The 17,477-nt window shown below is 59.6% G+C and overlaps 1 protein-coding gene across 4 annotated transcripts in view; it reads left to right on the forward strand.

Annotated features, from left to right (window-relative positions):
• Positions 1-15,210, forward strand: part of GNG7 (G protein subunit gamma 7) — a 36,787-nt gene extending 21,577 nt beyond the window's left edge. For 2 of the 4 annotated variants that reach the window (XM_050321004.1, XM_050321002.1), the window contains 2 exons: positions 9,361-9,479; positions 11,085-15,210. In XM_050321004.1, coding sequence (XP_050176961.1) covers positions 9,399-9,479; positions 11,085-11,210 — 207 coding nt within the window. In that variant the 5' untranslated portion in view covers positions 9,361-9,398 and the 3' untranslated portion in view covers positions 11,211-15,210. Of the gene's footprint in view, positions 1-6,474; positions 6,654-8,368; positions 8,926-9,360; positions 9,480-11,084 lie in introns of those variants that run through there. The other 2 variants (XM_050321005.1, XM_050321003.1) reach the window with 2 other exon arrangements.
• Positions 15,211-17,477: the final 2,267 nt, after the last annotated feature.

Raw genomic sequence — 17,477 nt, forward strand, 5'->3', positions numbered from 1 at the left:
GCTGGCCTTGAGTCAGGGGTGGCACCAGAATGTCTGCAGAGAGCTTTGCTGTCGGTCTCCTGCCCTTGAAACCCTGTTGCTCCACTCCAGCGCTGTTTACAGCCCGCTCGGCATCTCCCGGATGACTCCGTAGGGAAAGCAGCAGGTGAACATTCCACACCTGAGTTTCACGTGGGACGGAAAGGCCTCTGCAGGCTCTCACTGCATCTGATTTCTTCGCTGACTGCAGCTGAATTCAGGGTTTTAAGCTTTATTTTGCTGCACCCAACCTCACCCCGGAGAGCGTTTGCGGCGTGGCCTCACCCACAGCTTTGGGAACTCTTCAGTGCTGGGGTGAAACCCAACAGCAGAGAAACTGTGGGTGGTGAGGCCAGGCCAGTGTGACCCAGGGCAGAGGCACTGGGGGAAGAGATTTCCACAGGGCTGTTCCTGGGTGAGAATTATGGTTTGAAGCAAAGGAAAAGCTCCTCGTGGGCAGTTCGCACCGAAGGTCTCATCCGGGAACCTGGAAAACCGGATTTTCCATGTTTTTGACCAAGCAGAGCGAGTGCCACTCAATGCTAGTTGGTGTTTCAAGCCTCTTAGTTGAAATGTGCTAAAAGTCCTGCTAAGAAAGGCAATTTAAAGGCCTCTGAGGGGTTGATGTCCACGCTGGGAGGTACCTGGACAGAGAACTCAGCACAGGAGTTTGCAATTCCCTTTTAACTGGCTGGGTGCTTGACTCGGCCAAGGTGGTGGCACACGGGCTCGGCAGGAGGCAGGTGCTGGGAATGCTCTGGTTTGGAGAACGTGGCTTCCCCGAGGCTCTCTGAGCACGGGCAGTGAAAAGCCCTTCCCTGACAGCCCCAAGTGCCCCGCCATGGGTGTTTTCCTTGGAGCTGCCTCCGAGGTGAGCTGCAGCCAGCCCCGTGCCAGCCTCTGAGGTCACCCAGGAGAGCCAGGAACGCTCTTGGCTCCCGTTCCCTGGAGGTTTCTCCACGCTGTGGGCTGCACCAGAGGCTCATCCCGGAGCCAGTCAGCACTTTCCGTGTTTGCTCAGCGTCAGCCGCTTCCCGGCAGCGGGAGCCGAGGCCGAGGAGTCCTGTGGGGAGGATTCCTTATCTCCCTGCCTTCAACAGAAGGGATTTCGCTTCCAAGTCAATATTTTTGCCATAACCCCAAGCTGGTGGGTTTTTTTTTTTTCCATTTCTGTTGTTGTTTTCCAAGCCCGCTGGTTGCAAACACTCCCCACGTGCAGACACGGGGATGAAACCGGATCCAGCACAGGAAATCATCCCCCTCCATGGGGAGGGGAGATGATTAATCCCATGGTGGGATGAATTCCCAAAGCCTTCAAGGGCACACGTGGTGCTTATCCCTTTGATTTCTGACACTGCAGGAAGTGGGATGAAGGGGGAGAATTCACCCCCAGCTCCTCAGATCCAGCGCAGACAAAAGCCTGGAAGGGAATAAATCAGCTTTGAAGGCTGTTCTGGAAGTCAGGGAGTGGGGCTGGAGCAGAGGGATGAGTCCCTCGGGGTGGGATACCTTGTCCTTGAGCATCAGGTGACCTCACCTGAGCCTCTGCAGTGGCTCTGCTGGAGCAGGACTGGGCTGGAAGTGTCACTGCAGAGGGGCAAAACCAAGGGGACACTGGTGTGGGGTTAATGGGGTAACTGGTGCGGGGTTAATGGGGTAACTGGTGTGGTGTTAATGGAGTAACTGGTGCTGGGTTAATGGGTAACTAGTGTGGGGTTAATGGGGTAACTGGTGTGGGGTTAATGGGGTAACTGGTGTGGGGTTTAGCAGTTGGAGACATTCAGAGCTGCTTTGAGGTGTGATTTGAATGCACAGAGGTGTAAGGGCTGCAGTAATGCCAGGAACAAACCCTCTCTTTCTCCATAAATCCCAAAAGGTGGCCGAGGGGCACGCTGTGTTGGGGGGGTTCCTCCCAGCTCCATCATTCCCCTCCAGTAATTCCCAGTCCCCCACCTCCAGAAGCCCTGCCAGACACACAATGCCCGGACTGTAGCCTGTGGTTCTGATGTAATTCCCACCAAAAGCTCTTTTCACAATGAAAACCTGAACCCAGCCTCGGTGCCCTTTCCCTCCCTGGAGCTCTGTAAACACTCGCTGGAACCCCACAGAATCCCGGGATCTGGGATGAACAGAGCACCACGGGGGAATTCTCTGCTGCTGTCTCCACTCCCCTGTGCCCTCAGCTCTGTTTTCTTCCCTTTTCCCCCTTATAAAACCCTGGGCCGAGGAAAACTTCCCCTCCCCGCTTTAAACACCCTGAGCTCCGAAGCTGGTGGTGATTCCCAGCTCAGATCTTGGGAGCAGTGGGAAATTCTCAGGAAGTTTTTATGGTGTTCAGCCTAAACTTCCCTTTCTTTTATCTCCTTCTCTACCTTAACCGTGCTGAGCCATGGCCCAGCTTCCTGCTTAGTCTTTGTGCCCTCCCCTGGAACGTGGAGCCCTCCCAGCCCGGGGCAAACTCCACGGTGCTCCAGCCAGGAGTGACACATTTCTGGTTCCCACTCTGCCCCTTGGAATCCTCAGGTGGGAACTTCTCCCTTTCCAGGCCTGAGCCCTGAGCTGGAATTGCACTGGGCAATTCCAGTGTGTGGGGCTCGAGGACCTCGAAATTCCCCCCTTCCCAAACGATTCCATGTGGGAGTAACAATTTAACAGCAAAGCCACGGGGATTTCAGTGGGATTGCTGGGGTTTGGGGTGCTTTATCGTGGATTTGCTGCTGGAAGAGTGGAGCCAAGGCAGGGGATTCTCTTGCAGGACAGAGCAGTGCCTTGGCAGTTCAGGTTTTCACGTGGGATTCTGGGGGGGCCGGTTCTCCACAGGCACATCCGCAGCTCCCAGAGGAGCCAAGGAAGCCTGCAAGTGCGTCTGGCTTTGTGTGCTGGGGGTGTCCCAGCCCCTGGGCGCTGGCTCCCAGGAGCAGCTGATGGAAATACCTTTACACTCTGCTTTTTTTTTTTTTTTAATTTTTAATACGTGATCTAAAAATAAGGCTGGAATGTGCTCCGGTGACTCAGGGCACGGAGCGGGGGGTGGGGTGGAATCGCCCTGGCAGTGCTGCCTGAGATCCACACCCAGCTGGCACCACACCTTGTGCAGGGAAATCAGGGAGAAGGGAGACTCCAGGCAGAGCTAATCCTGCAGCGTGGGTTCCCTGGAGGGGCCTCAGGCCTCCCTGGAATGAGGGGAGAGTTCCCTGGAGGGAACTGCCTGGAAAACAAGGGCTCCAGAACGTTCTGCAGCAGATGGGACCTGCAGGATTCCACTCTCTCCCAGCCAGGTAGTTGTGGCCTGTAATGGGGAAGGAAATGGAGCTGCACATCCCTAGGGATGCTCTCCCCTTCCAGAGTCCTTGGCTGGGTGGAAACTGGGGCAGTTCAGGAGATGCAATATTTCAGCAATTACTGCATCTCCTGCTGAAGGCAGAGCTGTCCCTGACAGATGTGCCCTCCCCTCCATCCGTGCAGACACCCGGGAACAGCGGGAAGCAGCCGTGCCATCCTTCTCTTCCAACCGCCTGCTTGCAAATCCGGGCGGAATTTCGGAGCATCCAATCCGTGCCCCTTGTCACTGTGACCGTGTCCCACCACTCTGCACTGCGCCACCAGCCCCACTTTTCCTGGAGGCACCCCTTGCCTTAGGGATGCTGCTTTCCCTCAGGGAGGCTCCACTCAGAGCAGCACAAGCAGAGGAGCAAACACGCTGCTTTCCCCCCAAAAAAAGCAAATTTCCTTCTGTGCCTCTGAACAAAACCCACCCAAGGCTGAGCTGGGGGGTCGGGTGGTTTCCACCTGGGAAGGGCCATCCCGAGAGGTTAGAGCTGGGGAAGTAAATCAACCCCCAAACCCAGATTGTTCTCGGTGTGAACCTGCAGTTGAAGAGAAGGTCTCTCTCGACCTGGTGATGATGGGATTTGAAGCTTCTAAATTATTGAAATTGGGCTGGAGGCAGCGGCTCCAGAGGGTCCGTCTGTGCCAGGCTGGAGCTGCAGGAGGGACATGGAATGTCTTAGAATACCTGGCCTAGTTACAACCTGTTGTGAGGAGGGTGTAATTTACCTGGGGAGGGACAGTTTGCAAAGCCAGAGCAGCTCCCTGGTACTTGGGGAACTTGTTTGTTCCCAAAGTGAAACACTTTGGCATCCCAGAGCTCCTCGTGCTGGTCACGCTGCAGGAGAAGGTGTGGAAATCCCAGCTGGGTGGTTTCAGCACCGAAATGTGGATAATCCCCCATCCTGAGCAGGAGGCAGAGCGGAGCCCAGCCCTGCCTGAGGAGTTTTCCCACCCTGGGGTGGCTCCTGGGCCGAGCTCCTTGCCATGCTCTCCCGAGCATTGTCCCACGCCACAGAAATCTGGAGGTCTTAAAGGAGGGGAGAGGAAAAAAAAAGAGAATTAAAAATTGCTGCTCTCAGGGAAAAATTCAATGGCTCATTGAGCTGTGGAGCTGCTGCTCAGGAAGTGTAAAAGGAAAACGGAGCCAGCTTTGTTCTGCCCAGACAAGGAGTAAATGCCACGGCCCCAACAGCCGCTCTCTGTTCCAAAAAAGCATGAGGTCATCCCTAAAAGCAGGGATTGACACTGGGATACCAGTCCCAGGCTCCCCCTTTGTCGCCCCCTCCTCTTTCCTGGCACCAGCCCGGCTCCGGGATCGCTCCGTGTGGCTCCGCTCGGGTGCCTGGCCCTGCTCCAGGAGGGGATCCAGGCTCCCACCTGGGCAGGAGCAGCTCCCTCCGAGCAGGGGGGCTGTGTGGGGGGCTCAGATACCCTGGGGCTGCAGCCAAGGTGGGATTGGCTTCCTGCAGCTCTGGGTTGGGGTTGTGCAGCACGGGGGGCTGCGGGGGTGGGGCTGCTCTTTAATTAGCTGGAAGCACAGCTTGATTAAGGCCGAGATCCAGGAGCGTGGCCTGCCCTGACCATCTCCCCAAGTTTGATTAAGGCCGAGATCCAGGAGCGTGGCCTGCCCCGACCATCTCCCCACATCCCTTCCCAGCGCGGCAGATCCTTCTCCCTCATCCCACTGGATCCCGCTCCCTCATCCCTCCGGATCCTGCTCCCTCATCCCTCCGGATCCCGCTCCCTCATCCCACCGCCCTGGGAGGGGAGGGTCCATGGGGACATCCACAAGCACCAATCCCACACTTCGAGCAGGTGGAGGGGGAAGGAAGACAAAAGCGGCCTAACTCGGGCAGTTACTCAGGTGCTCGGTGTTTCTTCACCCTGCAAGGCGTGGCAGCTGCCAGCTATGAGAAGTATGGGAAGAATTCCCAATCGAGAGGGATCAGTGCATATTTGTCCCGTGCCGTAAGGCCGGAGCGGGCGGGTGGCACCCGGCGGGGCGGGAGAGAAAGGGGTCGGTGCCAGGCGGTGATGGATGATGGTGTCGGGCAGAGCAGGCCGGGGCAGGCCCGGCTCCCCGGGGCCGGTTTCAGCCTCGTGACCGGGAGCTGTGTCAGGGCAGGGCCCGCGCTCGCTCCCACACCTCACCCACCCCACCACGATCCCGATCCCGATCCTGATCCCGATCCCGGAGCGCCGGGGCTGGGATGGGGCTGAGAGGGCAGGGGCTGCCCGGAGAGCTCCGCGGGAGGAGGCGGCTGCTCCTGCACGGAGCCGCTGCTGAGTCACCGCTCGTCAGAGCCAGCGCTGTGTCACCGCTGCTGTCACCGCGCTGTCACCGCTGCTGTCACCGCGCGGCTGCTGCACGCGGCTGACTCAGGAGCTGCGCGGGTTCGGGCTGTCTGTTCCCGGGAAAACAGCCCAAATGAGGCCTTCTGCAGCCTGCCTGCTGCAGAACGAGCTCTCCCGGGAACAAGGGGGGCTCTGTGAGACGCGGAGGTGCCACCCCGGTGGGTGCTGCCCTGACGTCAGGGCTGTGCAGGACAGACCCGGCACAGCCCCGGGTTCCCGCGGTCCCACCTGCTCGGAAATGCTGAGCAGCCTTTTTTGGGAAGGGACGTGATGTGAGCGCAGGACTCGGCATGGTCCTGGAAATGGTTTTTGTTCAGTGATGGAGCCCAGCCTAGGAGAGGAGATCTGGGGCTGATCTGGAGTCAAACTGAGCTGGGACAGGATCTGGTTCTGAGCATCCTGACCTGCTCTTAGTCCACAATGTGCAAACCAGTTTAAAACAGCAAATCCCAATTGTTTTGGGATGTGTCCTGACCGAACTGCTGGGCCTCAGTCTTCCAGTGCTTTTCCTAAAATAGGCAGGAGTGTTCCTTGGATGTTTGTGCTGCAGCCAGAGCGTCCCTCGGGTTGTGTTTACGTCACTCCTGAGCCCGCTGTGCCCCTCACCTGCACTCCAGGATCCTTGTCCGGGTTTCACAACCTCCCTCAGGGTTGTTTGTGTCGGCCTTGACCTTGGAACGCTCCTGGGTGATCCATCACTGCCCGTGCTCTCGTGTTCTCTGAATTTCTGTTAAATCTCGGTGGTTTTAGTGCTGCAACACTGAACATCCGCCATCCTACCCCAGTCCTGCTGCAGCCCCGAGCCCTGCTAATGCCTCCCTGGCCTGGGCCCTGCCAGATCCCTCTGCTGCCAGAGGAACAGGGATAAGAGCCCAGAGAGCTGCAAGATCTGGCGACTTCCCCCCTCCTGGAGTCACTCGGTGCCAGAGCGAGCAACAGCTGACGTGGTGGTAACGCAACCAGAGCCGTTCCCGAAAACGGGGCTGTGGTTCTGGGCAGCCCAGGAACGCTGCCGGGGAGAAGGGGAGGGTGGCTGGGCCGGGAAGGCAGAGGGTGCTCTGGCAGAAGGTTTATTTTTGCTGAGTGATGCGTGCGGGTGACTCAGCGCGAGGCCGTTCTGCTGAGTCACGGCAGCGGGACGGGAACGGCCCTGGCAGCGGCGGGAGGTGGGTCCAGGCCAAGCTCCGGAGCCTTTGCCCCTCTGGCAGGAAGGAGGCCTGGCTGTGTGGGTTATTTCTGCAGGGTCAGGCGCCGGTGCAGGCGGGAGGACGAGCAGGAGGCTCGGGTGTCCCGACTGCCCCGTCCTTCCTGCCCCGCTGCAGGCGTCACATCCCCGTCCCTTCCCTGACACCGACTGCTCCAAGATGGGCAAAGGGACGGTCCCCTGGCTGACATCACCCCCCTCACTCCCCTCCTGCAGGGCTGCTTTCCAGACTCCTTTACCTCACAGGGCAGTCCCGCCCCGCTCCGAGTGACATCTCCACGGTTTGTTTTGGCTTTTGCCAACTCCCGAGGACGTCCCTGGGGAGCCACGGCGGGGCCGTGGATCGATGGCCTCTGGGTGCCGGTGACGTGCCTGGTTAATTGTTCACCCAGGGAACAGGAGCCGCTGTGCAGCTCCCGCTGGGAGCAGCCCCGGAGCAGGGCCGGGTGTCCTGACCCCAGGGCAGGTCCTGCTGTGGGATGGGGGAAACAGGGATTCACTGGGCTGGTGGGGAGCTGCAGAGCAGTTGACACAAAACTTCTGCCCCCTTGCCAAGGACTTTAAAAACACTCACTTGGCAGTTCCTGCCACGCAGCGGGACTCTCTCCACGCTGTCCTTCTTCCAGCCAGGCTGGGTTCCCTGGGATGCTGCAGGGACAGGGATGGGGATGGGGATACAGTCTGTGCTTCTCCCAGAAGTCCCCTGAGTTAACTCGCCCTCGGCTGATTCATCAGCCTCCTTCCATAAACAGGAAGCTGGGAAAGTACAGGCAGGTGATCCTGCGCTGCTGCAAACATGGAATACTTGGAAACACAAATTGCTTGGATTTTTTTTTTTTCCCCCAGCTGCTGCTAATTCCTCACCCAGGTGCACATTGTTTTGGGGAACTGTTTGCAGCAGGAAGGTCTCTTGAGTTCACAGAATGGATTTAGAAAGAGCTCGACTTTGAGAGGGAGCTTTTCCTGCTCATGATCCCGCCTGCACCCCTTTGGAGCACTTCAGGCTGGAGCAGGAGAGGAGGATCCTTCCCCTGGGGACCAGCCTGCTTCCTTCTCCCATTCTGCACAGAACCAGACTTGGTTTCACCCCTGTGTCTCCCCGTGTCGCCCCGACTGATGCCTTCCAGGGCTGGAGGGGCGGAGATTTCCAGATAACCCCGCTGGTTCAGGGAATCATCCCGTGCTGGAGTCGGGAACGCTGGCTGGAGCACTGCTTGTTTTGTCCCACAGCGTCCCGTGTTCCAGGCTCTGCTCAGGGACTGAGGAGCTCAGCACGTGGTGGATGCTGCTGCCAAGCCAAATAATCCCTGAGAGTGCCCTTGTGGTCTGGAATGAACTCCCTCACTGTCTAAACGCAGGCGAGACAGCCCGAGCCTGCGAGGATCCGGGATGGGGCAGGAGCTCCCGCCCTGCTCCCCCCGGGAGGGCTCAGCTTTGAAGCTGCCGGGCCTGGGGAGGACGTTGGAGGAGCCTCTAATTGAAACAGGCACAGGAGGGCTGTGGTGGGTGGCTGGAGGGGCCCGGCAGCGCCGCTGGATCCGACTCCGTGTTTGCTTTGGCTCCTTCCCCCTCCCGGCATCGTCTCCTGGGCGGTGGGAGCTGCACCCTCTGCCCTGGCACTGACTGGGCTGGGGCCGAGGCAGCGCCAGGCAGGGTGAGGAGGGGCTGTCCTGACACCTCTGCAGAGCCCCCCAGGGATGTCACACAGAAAATGACCCGGGAATGGTGCCTGTCCGAGGGATCCGGCATGGCCGGAGCTGCCCCCGGAGCGCCCGGCACCGGCTGTCACCCCACAACCCGTGACAGGGCTGCATTGTTTGGGATCAGAGACAAACTCCTTCAGTTGCTGCTGCTGCATTTCGAGGGAGGTGGTTTAACCACTGCCTGCTCCTGCCAGGGCTCCTGCTGCAGCAGGGGATGCAGGGACACGGCCCCACGGGAATGGGGGACGGGATCCCCTGTGCTGATCGGACACCACCCCACGGGCACAGCCCCACGTGCAGCTGGGCCCTGCCCAGGTGACAGGGACACTACAACCCCACCCCAGGGACAGTGCAGATGGGGGTCCATGGGGCCCTCAGAGCCCACCCCGGTGCCCAGTTGGGGGTGGAGCTCCAGCAGAGTTTTGGTTCTGCAGAAAAATGTTCAGATTTTTCCGCTCCCGTCGGCAAAGTTTGTGCTGCTTCAGGGAAAGGGGAACTTGGAGCAAAACCAGGAAACGTTCCACTGGTGTCACCAGAGCTCCTGGAAGCCCCTTGCACGTGGCCGTCAGGGTGGACCTTCCTGTCAGGCCCTTCCCAGGATGGAAGTGGAAGGTGACCCCGAGGCAGGGGCTGGAACTGGAGGGGCTTTAAGGTCCTTCCCCACCATCCCAGGATTCCTGGACGGTGCAGGGGGTCACAGCGGCTCCCTGCACGGTGCCAACCCCCATTTCCCCCTCTCTTTTCTTGCAGGATTCTCCTGTGCTGGGGCCTGGAGCCGATGGCAGAGAATGTCAACAACTAACAACATAGCGCAGGCCCGGAAGCTGGTGGAGCAGCTCCGCATCGAGGCCGGCATCGAGAGGATCAAGGTGGGCGTGGGAGCGGGGAGGGACCCTGGGAAGGACCCTGGGCAGCTGCTGGGGGATCTCCCAGCGCTGCTGTGATGCCTCCAGCTGGGATGCTGCAGCATTCCAGTGTTCCAGCATTCCCTCTGGGATCCGAAGGAGGATGGAGAGGGACTCTGTCAGGAGCTGCAGTGACAGGACAAGGAGTGACGGGTTCGAACGGAAAGAGGGGAAATTTAGGTTGGATCTACGGAAGGAATTCCCCCCGTGAGGGTGGGCAGGCCCTGGCACAGGTTACCCAGAGAAGCTGTGGCTGCCCCTGGATCCCTGGAAGTGTCCAAGGCCAGGTTGGAGCAGCCTGGGATAGCGGAAGGTGTCCCAGGATGGAACTGGATGAGCTTTAAGGTGCTTCCAACCCAAACCATTCCAGGATTCTGTGACAGGTCTGGAAGCAGGAGCTGGAGGAGCTCCTAGGAAGGTTCTCAGCACTGTTGCTCTTTCCCAGCAAAGCCTTTGGAGCACTCCCAGCTCCAGAGGTCAGGAAGTGCACACCCCCCTCCTCCCTCTGTCTGGGATCCTGGAGCTGAGCCACCCTCATTGCCCTGGGGAGACTCAGCACTGCCTGCTGGGGGAAGACCTGTAATTTAGCTTGTCTTCCCTAAAAAGCCTGGCTGGAGCCTGGAAAGGCCCTAAAAACAGCTCCAAAACCTCATGGTTTAAAAAAGAACCAGCCCAGGCTGCTCCCAGCCCTGTCCAACCTGGCCTTGGGCACATCCAGGGATGGGGCACCTCTGGGACATCCTTTTTGAGGAATGAACAGGAATGAACATTCCAAATGCCCTCAGCACAGAAATTGGGATCCCGGAGCAGAACTCGCTGCAAGGGACGAGGTCAAGGCTGTGCTTAAAGCAATTAATCCCTTAAGACATTAATTACCCCCAATCCCAGAGGGGAGGGATCGGCTTGGCCCTGTTAGCAGGGCGAGTGGCCTGGAAACCCCCACATCCCCCGGGACACTCCGAGGGTGGGGGAGAGAGGGATGAGCCAGGGGTGGATCTGGGAATGATCTGGCCCCTCTGCCACCGGGGAGGAGGAAAATCAAGGCTCTGCAACAGGTCTGGGCCTCCCGAGGTGCTCTGGTTCTGTGTTTGTCCCATGATTAAAAGTCATTTGGGAAAAACAACGGGATCTGTTGGTCTCCAGAGCCCCTGGCAGCTCCCTGTGGGCTCTGCCCCTCCTGGGGAGCCCTTCCCAAAACCCAGCTTTGAACTAAACCAAGCAGAGCCTTGAGGAACAGTTTCCAAGGGTTTCCACAGCCCTGTTTTTAACATCAGAGGCTGCACTCAGACAGGCCTTTCCCTTGCCTGCTCATCCCAGATCCTGCTCATTCCAGATCCCTCACAAACAAGGGCAGTAATGTCTGCTCTCACATCTCTCCGTCGGGATTGTTTCCCCACACCCATCGCCTCATTTGTGCCAGACCACGAAAACAAACCCATTTCCCCGTCCAGTCCCCCTGTTTTTTTCCCCCATCCCCATAATTTTCCCTCAGGAAAAGCCGGGTGCCGGCTCCCTCCCTCCCCACAGGAATCTCCCCCCGTAACCTCCCGCTTTCTCCCGACATTCCAGGTCTCCAAAGCGTCTTCCGAGCTCATGAATTACTGTGAGCAGCATGCCCGGAACGACCCCCTGCTGGTTGGAGTCCCCGCTTCCGAGAACCCCTTTAAGGACAAAAAGCCCTGTATCATCCTATAGCTCCGGCACCGCCCCCGGATCCCTCCGGAACGGATCCTGCTCCAGCCACCGAGACCCAGCTCCCACACCTGCGCCCGGGGGTAAACCCTAAATGTTGGCTTCAAACAGAACTTAAATTACCACCCCCCCCCCAAAAAAAAAAAAGAAAAAAAAAAAAACCAACAAAAAAACCCAAACACCAGAAAACAACCGATACGGAGACGATAATTTGGGAGCAGTTTTTAGGAAAGGGGGGGGGGCCTCTGTTCCTGGGAAAGGGGCTGCACGTGGAGAGGGGGCGAAATTTAAATCAGAATCCAAAACAACCAGGGCGGAGGGAGGGGGTTGGGGGGTTAACAGGGGCATTGGAATTCAGAAGTGTGGGGGGTGGAGGCAGCGGTGGGTGGGGGTTGTGGCTTTTCCCAGTGGGATGTGAGACTGGAGCTCCGGGACCTGGCTCTGGACACAGCTCCAATCCAGTTTAGTCTCCAACCAGCAGGAATTCGCTCTTGTTTCTGGAGAGGGAACAAGGAGGGGGCCCAGGTGGGAGAGGATCTTGTAGGATTTTGTAGGAAATTAGTACCGAAAAAGAAAACAGGATAAAAAACCAACAACCCCAACAAAAAAAAAAAACCCAGCTGGAAAAATCCCTGTTGGGAATGGCTGAAGGGAGGTGGGGGGGCCCCTTCCCTGCATCCCAGGGCTCCGCTCGGAGCAGGGAATGGCCCTGGGGGGGAGCAGCCGGCAGCAGGGACAGATCCCAAGAGGAATGTTAGGGAGCCCCAGGGATGGGGCAGGCCAGGACCAGCCCCCCCCAGCTGCTTTTGGGGGGTCTCTGTGCTGTCCCCAAACGTGGGGGGGCAGGGGGAGCAAAGGGGCTTCCTGGTGCGCATCCAGAATCTGGGAAAATCGTCCTTTTGGGGGAGTTTCAGCCCAAAACTCTAAACCCGGCAAATTTCCCAGCATTTCCCGTCTCCCTCGCCGGGAGCAGCGAGTGGAATTCCTTCCCCTGGAGCCGGGGAATGAGGGGCAGCGGGAGTTCAGAGGGAGTTCAGAGATGAGGGTGAGGAGAAGAAACGGTTCAGTTCCCATCCCTTGGGAATCTCGGACTGGGATTTGACAGGGAGCACCGGGGGCTGACCCGGCACAGAGCAGGAAGAGGGAGCAGGAAGAGGGGGAGCAGGAGAGCCTCCTCCCACGGAGCCTTGGAGATCCTTGGGAGAGAGCCTGGAGCTCGGGGACGTCCCATGGAGCTGCCCAGCCACCGGATCTGTCGGGAAGGGGACGGATCCCGGGATTACCGGACCCGATCCGTGTCCACAGGGCAGATCCCGGGGCTCAGCAGCTCCTCAGATTGTGGCCAGCGCTCCCAGAATCCCAGAATTAGGTTGGAATCTGGGATCATCAGGTCCAGCCTCCCACCGTGGGCAGAGGCACCGTTTGTGGCCGTTCCCGGTTATCCTGAACACGGGTGTTGGTTTTGGGAAGGAAAGGAAAGGATCAAACCAGCCACACCTGATGGGAAATCCTGGGGAGTTTCCCCATCCCCCCCAGAGCTCTGGATCGGGTTTGAAACGCCAGAGCCTGGCATTTCCCATGGGAAAGGGGGGCTGGAGGAGCCCCCCGGGCTCAGCTGATCCCCCCCGAGCTGTCATGGTCCAGTTGAAGAGAGAATCCCTGCAGCCCAAACTGGGGCTGCTGCTCGGAGTCACTGGTGCAGGCAGGGCACTGGCAGGTTCTCTGGCTGCTCTCCAGAGGCAGGAGATCCCTGGGATGGAATTCCCAGGGCTGTCACTGGCTCCCAGGCACCCGGAGCTGCCAGAGTGGGGCTCAGAGACAGGGAGAGGAGCAGAGCCCGCTTGGCTGGCACCCGGGGAAGGGGATTCCTCCCGGGATACCGGGGGGGCTGGGATGGGCAGAGCTGCTCCGTTTCCATTCCTTGGTTGCAGGAATCTCGCCATTCCTTGTTTTCAGTCTGCCATCACTTGCCTTTTAAACAAAATAGGGAAAATCCCACATTTTTAACACTAACAGGACCCTCCCCCCGTGTGTGCCCACCGTGGCTTTCCCGGGATCCTGGGGAAAGTTCCTGTGCCCCCTCACTGTGTCCTGGGCTCCTGGCCTGGCATTCCAGGGCACAGGTGACCCCTTGGATGTCACCCCATCCCGGTGTGAGGGAGCAGAGCAGGGAAAAGGGGGATATTTCCCTCTGTGTCCCCTCCCCGGGACAACAAACCCTTTTTGGTGAGTTCTGTCCTAAATCCAGAATAACTCCAAGCTCCCGCCCGCCGGGAGGCTCCGGACACTCCGAGTCCAGCCTGGGCTCAGCCACAGCCGGGCTTTCCCTTCTCCAGGAGGGAATTCCCTCTGTCCTTAATCTCGTACAGTTCCAGCCTTATTTTTCTACTCCAGATCGCTGATTCTTCCTCTGTGTTAGAGACCAGAGCATGGTGCTATCCCGGAGCCGCGGGGACGGAGCGGGAACGGAGCCGGGAATTCCCTCCTCCTCCTCCTCCTCTTCCTCCTCCTCCACCCCCCAAGCAGGGGCTGCCGGACCCCCCGGCACCCTCAGGGGCTCCAACATCCTGCCCTTCCCGGCCCCCACTGCGGCACCCTCGGCAAATCCTGTGGGATGCTCGGCCAGCGGATCCTTTGGGATGCTCAGCCGGCAAACCCAGGCACGCCACGGTCCAGCACTTTGGGGTCACTCTGCCTCCCCCTCTCATCCTTCCACCCACCCCAGGGTCCTGCCCGAGCCGTGCTGGAGAGGGAGAAAGGGGCAGGGAGAAGGGAGAAGGGGCAGGGAGAAGGGAAAAGGAGCTGGGAAAAGGGGCAGGGAGCTGGGAGAAGGGGCAAGCTGGGAAAAGGGGGTGAGGAGGTGGGAGCAGGGGCAGGGAGCAGGGGCAGGGAGCCAGGACAAAGGCCATGGAGCATCTCCCGTGGGAGCCTGGGGACAGGGCTGGGGGCTCCCGGCGCGGGGACTCCGGAATTGCCAGCGGCCGAGGGTCCCGCCGGAGCCGGGGGGTGGGAGCTGCCGGCGGGTGCTGGGGCTCCGTGGGGGACTCGTTTCGGTGGAAAAAATCCTTGATTTTAAATTTTTTTTCTTCTTTTTTTTTTTTTTTTTTTTTGGGATTCTTTCCTCGTCTGAGTAAATCCGTGCTCATCCTGTAGGTGTTTTTGTATGGCATAAATAGAAGTGCAGATTCCAGTAGTCGCTTGTACTTTGTTAGTGCATTTGCCAAATAAATTTAAAAAAAAAAAAAAAAAGAAAAAAAGGGAAAAAAAGAAAAAAAAAACCCACAGAAAAAAAAAGACTTTTCAGAACTTTTTAAGTGCTGCAGAGGGCGAAGGGGGAGCAGGAGGAGCCGGAGCCCCGGCTCCACAAAGGCCTTTTTTTGGAGGTAACCACATGCCCAGATCTGTCCAGCCTTTCTTTATGGCATGTGGTGAAACCAGTGCCAAAAATAGAAAACTGGGAAAGAAAAGGGAGAGGGAAACATTGCCTCTATTTAATTTTTCCTCCCTTTTCCTTGTCCTCCCCTCCCTGTCTCGGGGGACGGAGCCGGGAGACTCCCGGGCACCCCAAGTCCGGTGTGGTCCGGAGCCTCTGGATCCTCCCAAATCCCCCTTGTTTCCAAGTGCTTAAAAAGTCGCCTTTATTTAACAAAAAACCCCAATAACTCATTTATCCGTCGCGCAGAGGCCTCGCGGGTCCCTCCGCACTCCTCATTTCCTTCTCTCTGGTCTATTCTTATAATAATATTATTATTATTATTGTTATTATTATTATTATTATTTGCCAAACTCTGATCTCGTTGCCAAACGCCAATCCAGGTTTGTACAGACTGTCCTTAGGAAGTGGTCGGTGTCTGTGCCGTAGGCTCCTCATCCGTCTGCGATTCCCGGGTTTTTCCTTCCTCGTGTGCCATAGCCCGATTTCTCGCACAGTGTTGAATATTTCGTGGAATTGTTGTTCCGAAGTGAATGGATAACACAATAAAAAGGCTCACTTTGCATTTTACCAGGCTTCCTGTCCGGCCTGTCCTGCACCCGGCACTGGAGGGGGGGGAGATTGGGTGGGATTGGGAATTCCGGATCCTCGGGGATCAGGGGCCCTCTGTGCTTGCAGCCCCTCAAGGACTGGAACCCCTTGGGGATCCCTTCCCCTGCCCTTTGGGATCCTTTGGGAGCTGCTCCCACCCCCCTGGTGCTCCCCATCCCTGGTGGCTCCTGCCCATCCCAAGCATCACTGGGCATCTCCCACTTCCCAGAAAGCAGCGGAGCCTTCCCAGCCCGTGGAGCCACAGGAAAGCGAAACCCAGAGCAGCGTTCCTTCCCTTTTCGGAGAAAAAGGATCTCGGCCTGCCCCGGCTTCCTGCCCCGCTTCCCAGCAGCTCCAGGCTCCGGGAGAGGCTTGGAGCGGGTCCTGCGGGAATCTGCTCCTGCTGCTGCTGCTCCGGCCGGGCTGGAGCCGCGTGCCGGGAATAGCTGGGATGTTTCGCTGTCTGACCCAAACGCGGGCTGGGAAGGGCGGGATGGGCAGCGGGACGGGCACTGGGACAGGGGACAGGGACAGGCAGAGGGACAAACAGCAGGACGGAGGTCCCGTGCCGGCGTCCCACAACCAGCTGGGGACAAGGAGGGGGTCCCTGCCCCCACCGCGCCACAAATGCCCAAATCCCCCAAATTAAACCTCCAGGACACACCGGGAGCGGCTCCTTTCCCGGGAATCCGCTTCCAAGCGCCGGAGCTGGCACAGGGCGGCGGTGCCACCAGACCGTGTGCCAATGCGGAGCGACACCGGCCGGGTGGCACCGGGCTGGGAGCGGCTAAAAATAACCCGCCCGCCTCCGCCGGGCTATTTTTAGCCCGGCTGCGGCTCTAATTAAATCCCCGCCGCTCTAATTAACTCCCTGCCCTCGGAGCCGCTGGCACCCGATGGCACCGGGTGGCCCAGGGACGGCCGCGGGTCCCGGCGGTGCCACCGCGGTTCGCAGCGTCCCGGTGGCACCGGGGGGAGGGCGACAAGGGCGCTGGGGGTCCCCCCTCAGCACTGCACGACCCCGGGTGTCCTCCCCCATCCCAGGGACCCCCATGACGGCAGGGACACGGGGGTTCCGAATCCCTCACCGTGGGGGATCCCACGATGTTCCCTCCCCGCCACGGGGACACCCGTGACGCAACGGGGCCACGACCGTGACGTCTCGGGGTGACACTTCCCGCTCCGGAATCCGCCACTCCCCCACCCCCCCGAGCATCACTGCGGGGGGGGGGACGGGGTCACCTCCGTGCCTCAGTTTCCCCACGTGCGGCACAGCCCAAATTTCCACAGGTCGTGGATGTCGGGATGGGTCGAGCTGCCGGGGGGGGAGAGGGCGATGCCCCCCCATTTCCTGGTCCCCCGTGTCTGTCCCTGGGTGGAGGCAGAGCCCGGGGCCGGGGCCAGGAGCCGCCGGAGCCACCCAGCCCAGACTCGTAAATCAGCGGCTCCAGAGCGGGATCCGGCCCTGCCCTGTCTGGCTGCAGCCGCCCCAGAGCCAGGAAAGGGCTCGGTGCCCCCTCCCAGCCGAGCTCCCCCCCTTTTCACCCCTCCCACCTCGCCGTGAGGGGTCCTGGGGACACGGGGGGTGTGGATTCACCCCCGGGGCCCATTCGGGGTGGCCGAGACCCCCCCGTCCCTCCCTGCACCCCCAAACACGCTCTCCCTCTCTGTGTCAGGTTTTTATTTTGTGGTGGGGGGTCTGGGGTCTCTCCAGCCAAGCCCAAAATAGTCCAGGACCCCCATTCCGAGCCCTGGGATTCCTCTCCAGTTCTGGGATGCTGGCAGGGTGCCAAGGGAATTGGGGGGAGGGACAGGGGGGATGTCTGGCCGTACGTGAATCAGGGACCCCCCCCCAAACCCCAGCAGCCGCCCCCTGCCTCCCCCAGGTGTCTGGATCGGCTCTGGATGGGTGGAAAGTATGGATCAGTGTCCAGTCGGGATCCACCGCCCCCATGCCTGGCTGGGACGGTGAGTCAGGGTAGACTGGGGGTGGGAGTGTTCTGGGGTTCCTGGGCCCCTGGGGTTGCACCGCGCTGCTGTCTGGGGGGGGCCCTGGTGGTCCTGGTGCCCACGGGGGGGCAGGGACGCCGTGGGTGGGTGGGATGTGCGTGACCCGGCCCGGCGTGGGCGGCTCCGTGTGCGCTCCCGGGTGGGCTGTGGTCGGGGCTGCACCGTGGGTGTCCTGCCCGGGCTGGGGGGCTGCAGGGGGGGCTGGGGGGGCTGTCTGGGGGGGCTGTCCCTCCTCC

Source organism: Myiozetetes cayanensis, unplaced genomic scaffold (genome assembly GCF_022539395.1).
Source record: "Myiozetetes cayanensis isolate MyiCay16 unplaced genomic scaffold, myiCay2020 scf26, whole genome shotgun sequence".
NCBI lineage: Eukaryota > Metazoa > Chordata > Aves > Passeriformes > Tyrannidae > Myiozetetes > Myiozetetes cayanensis.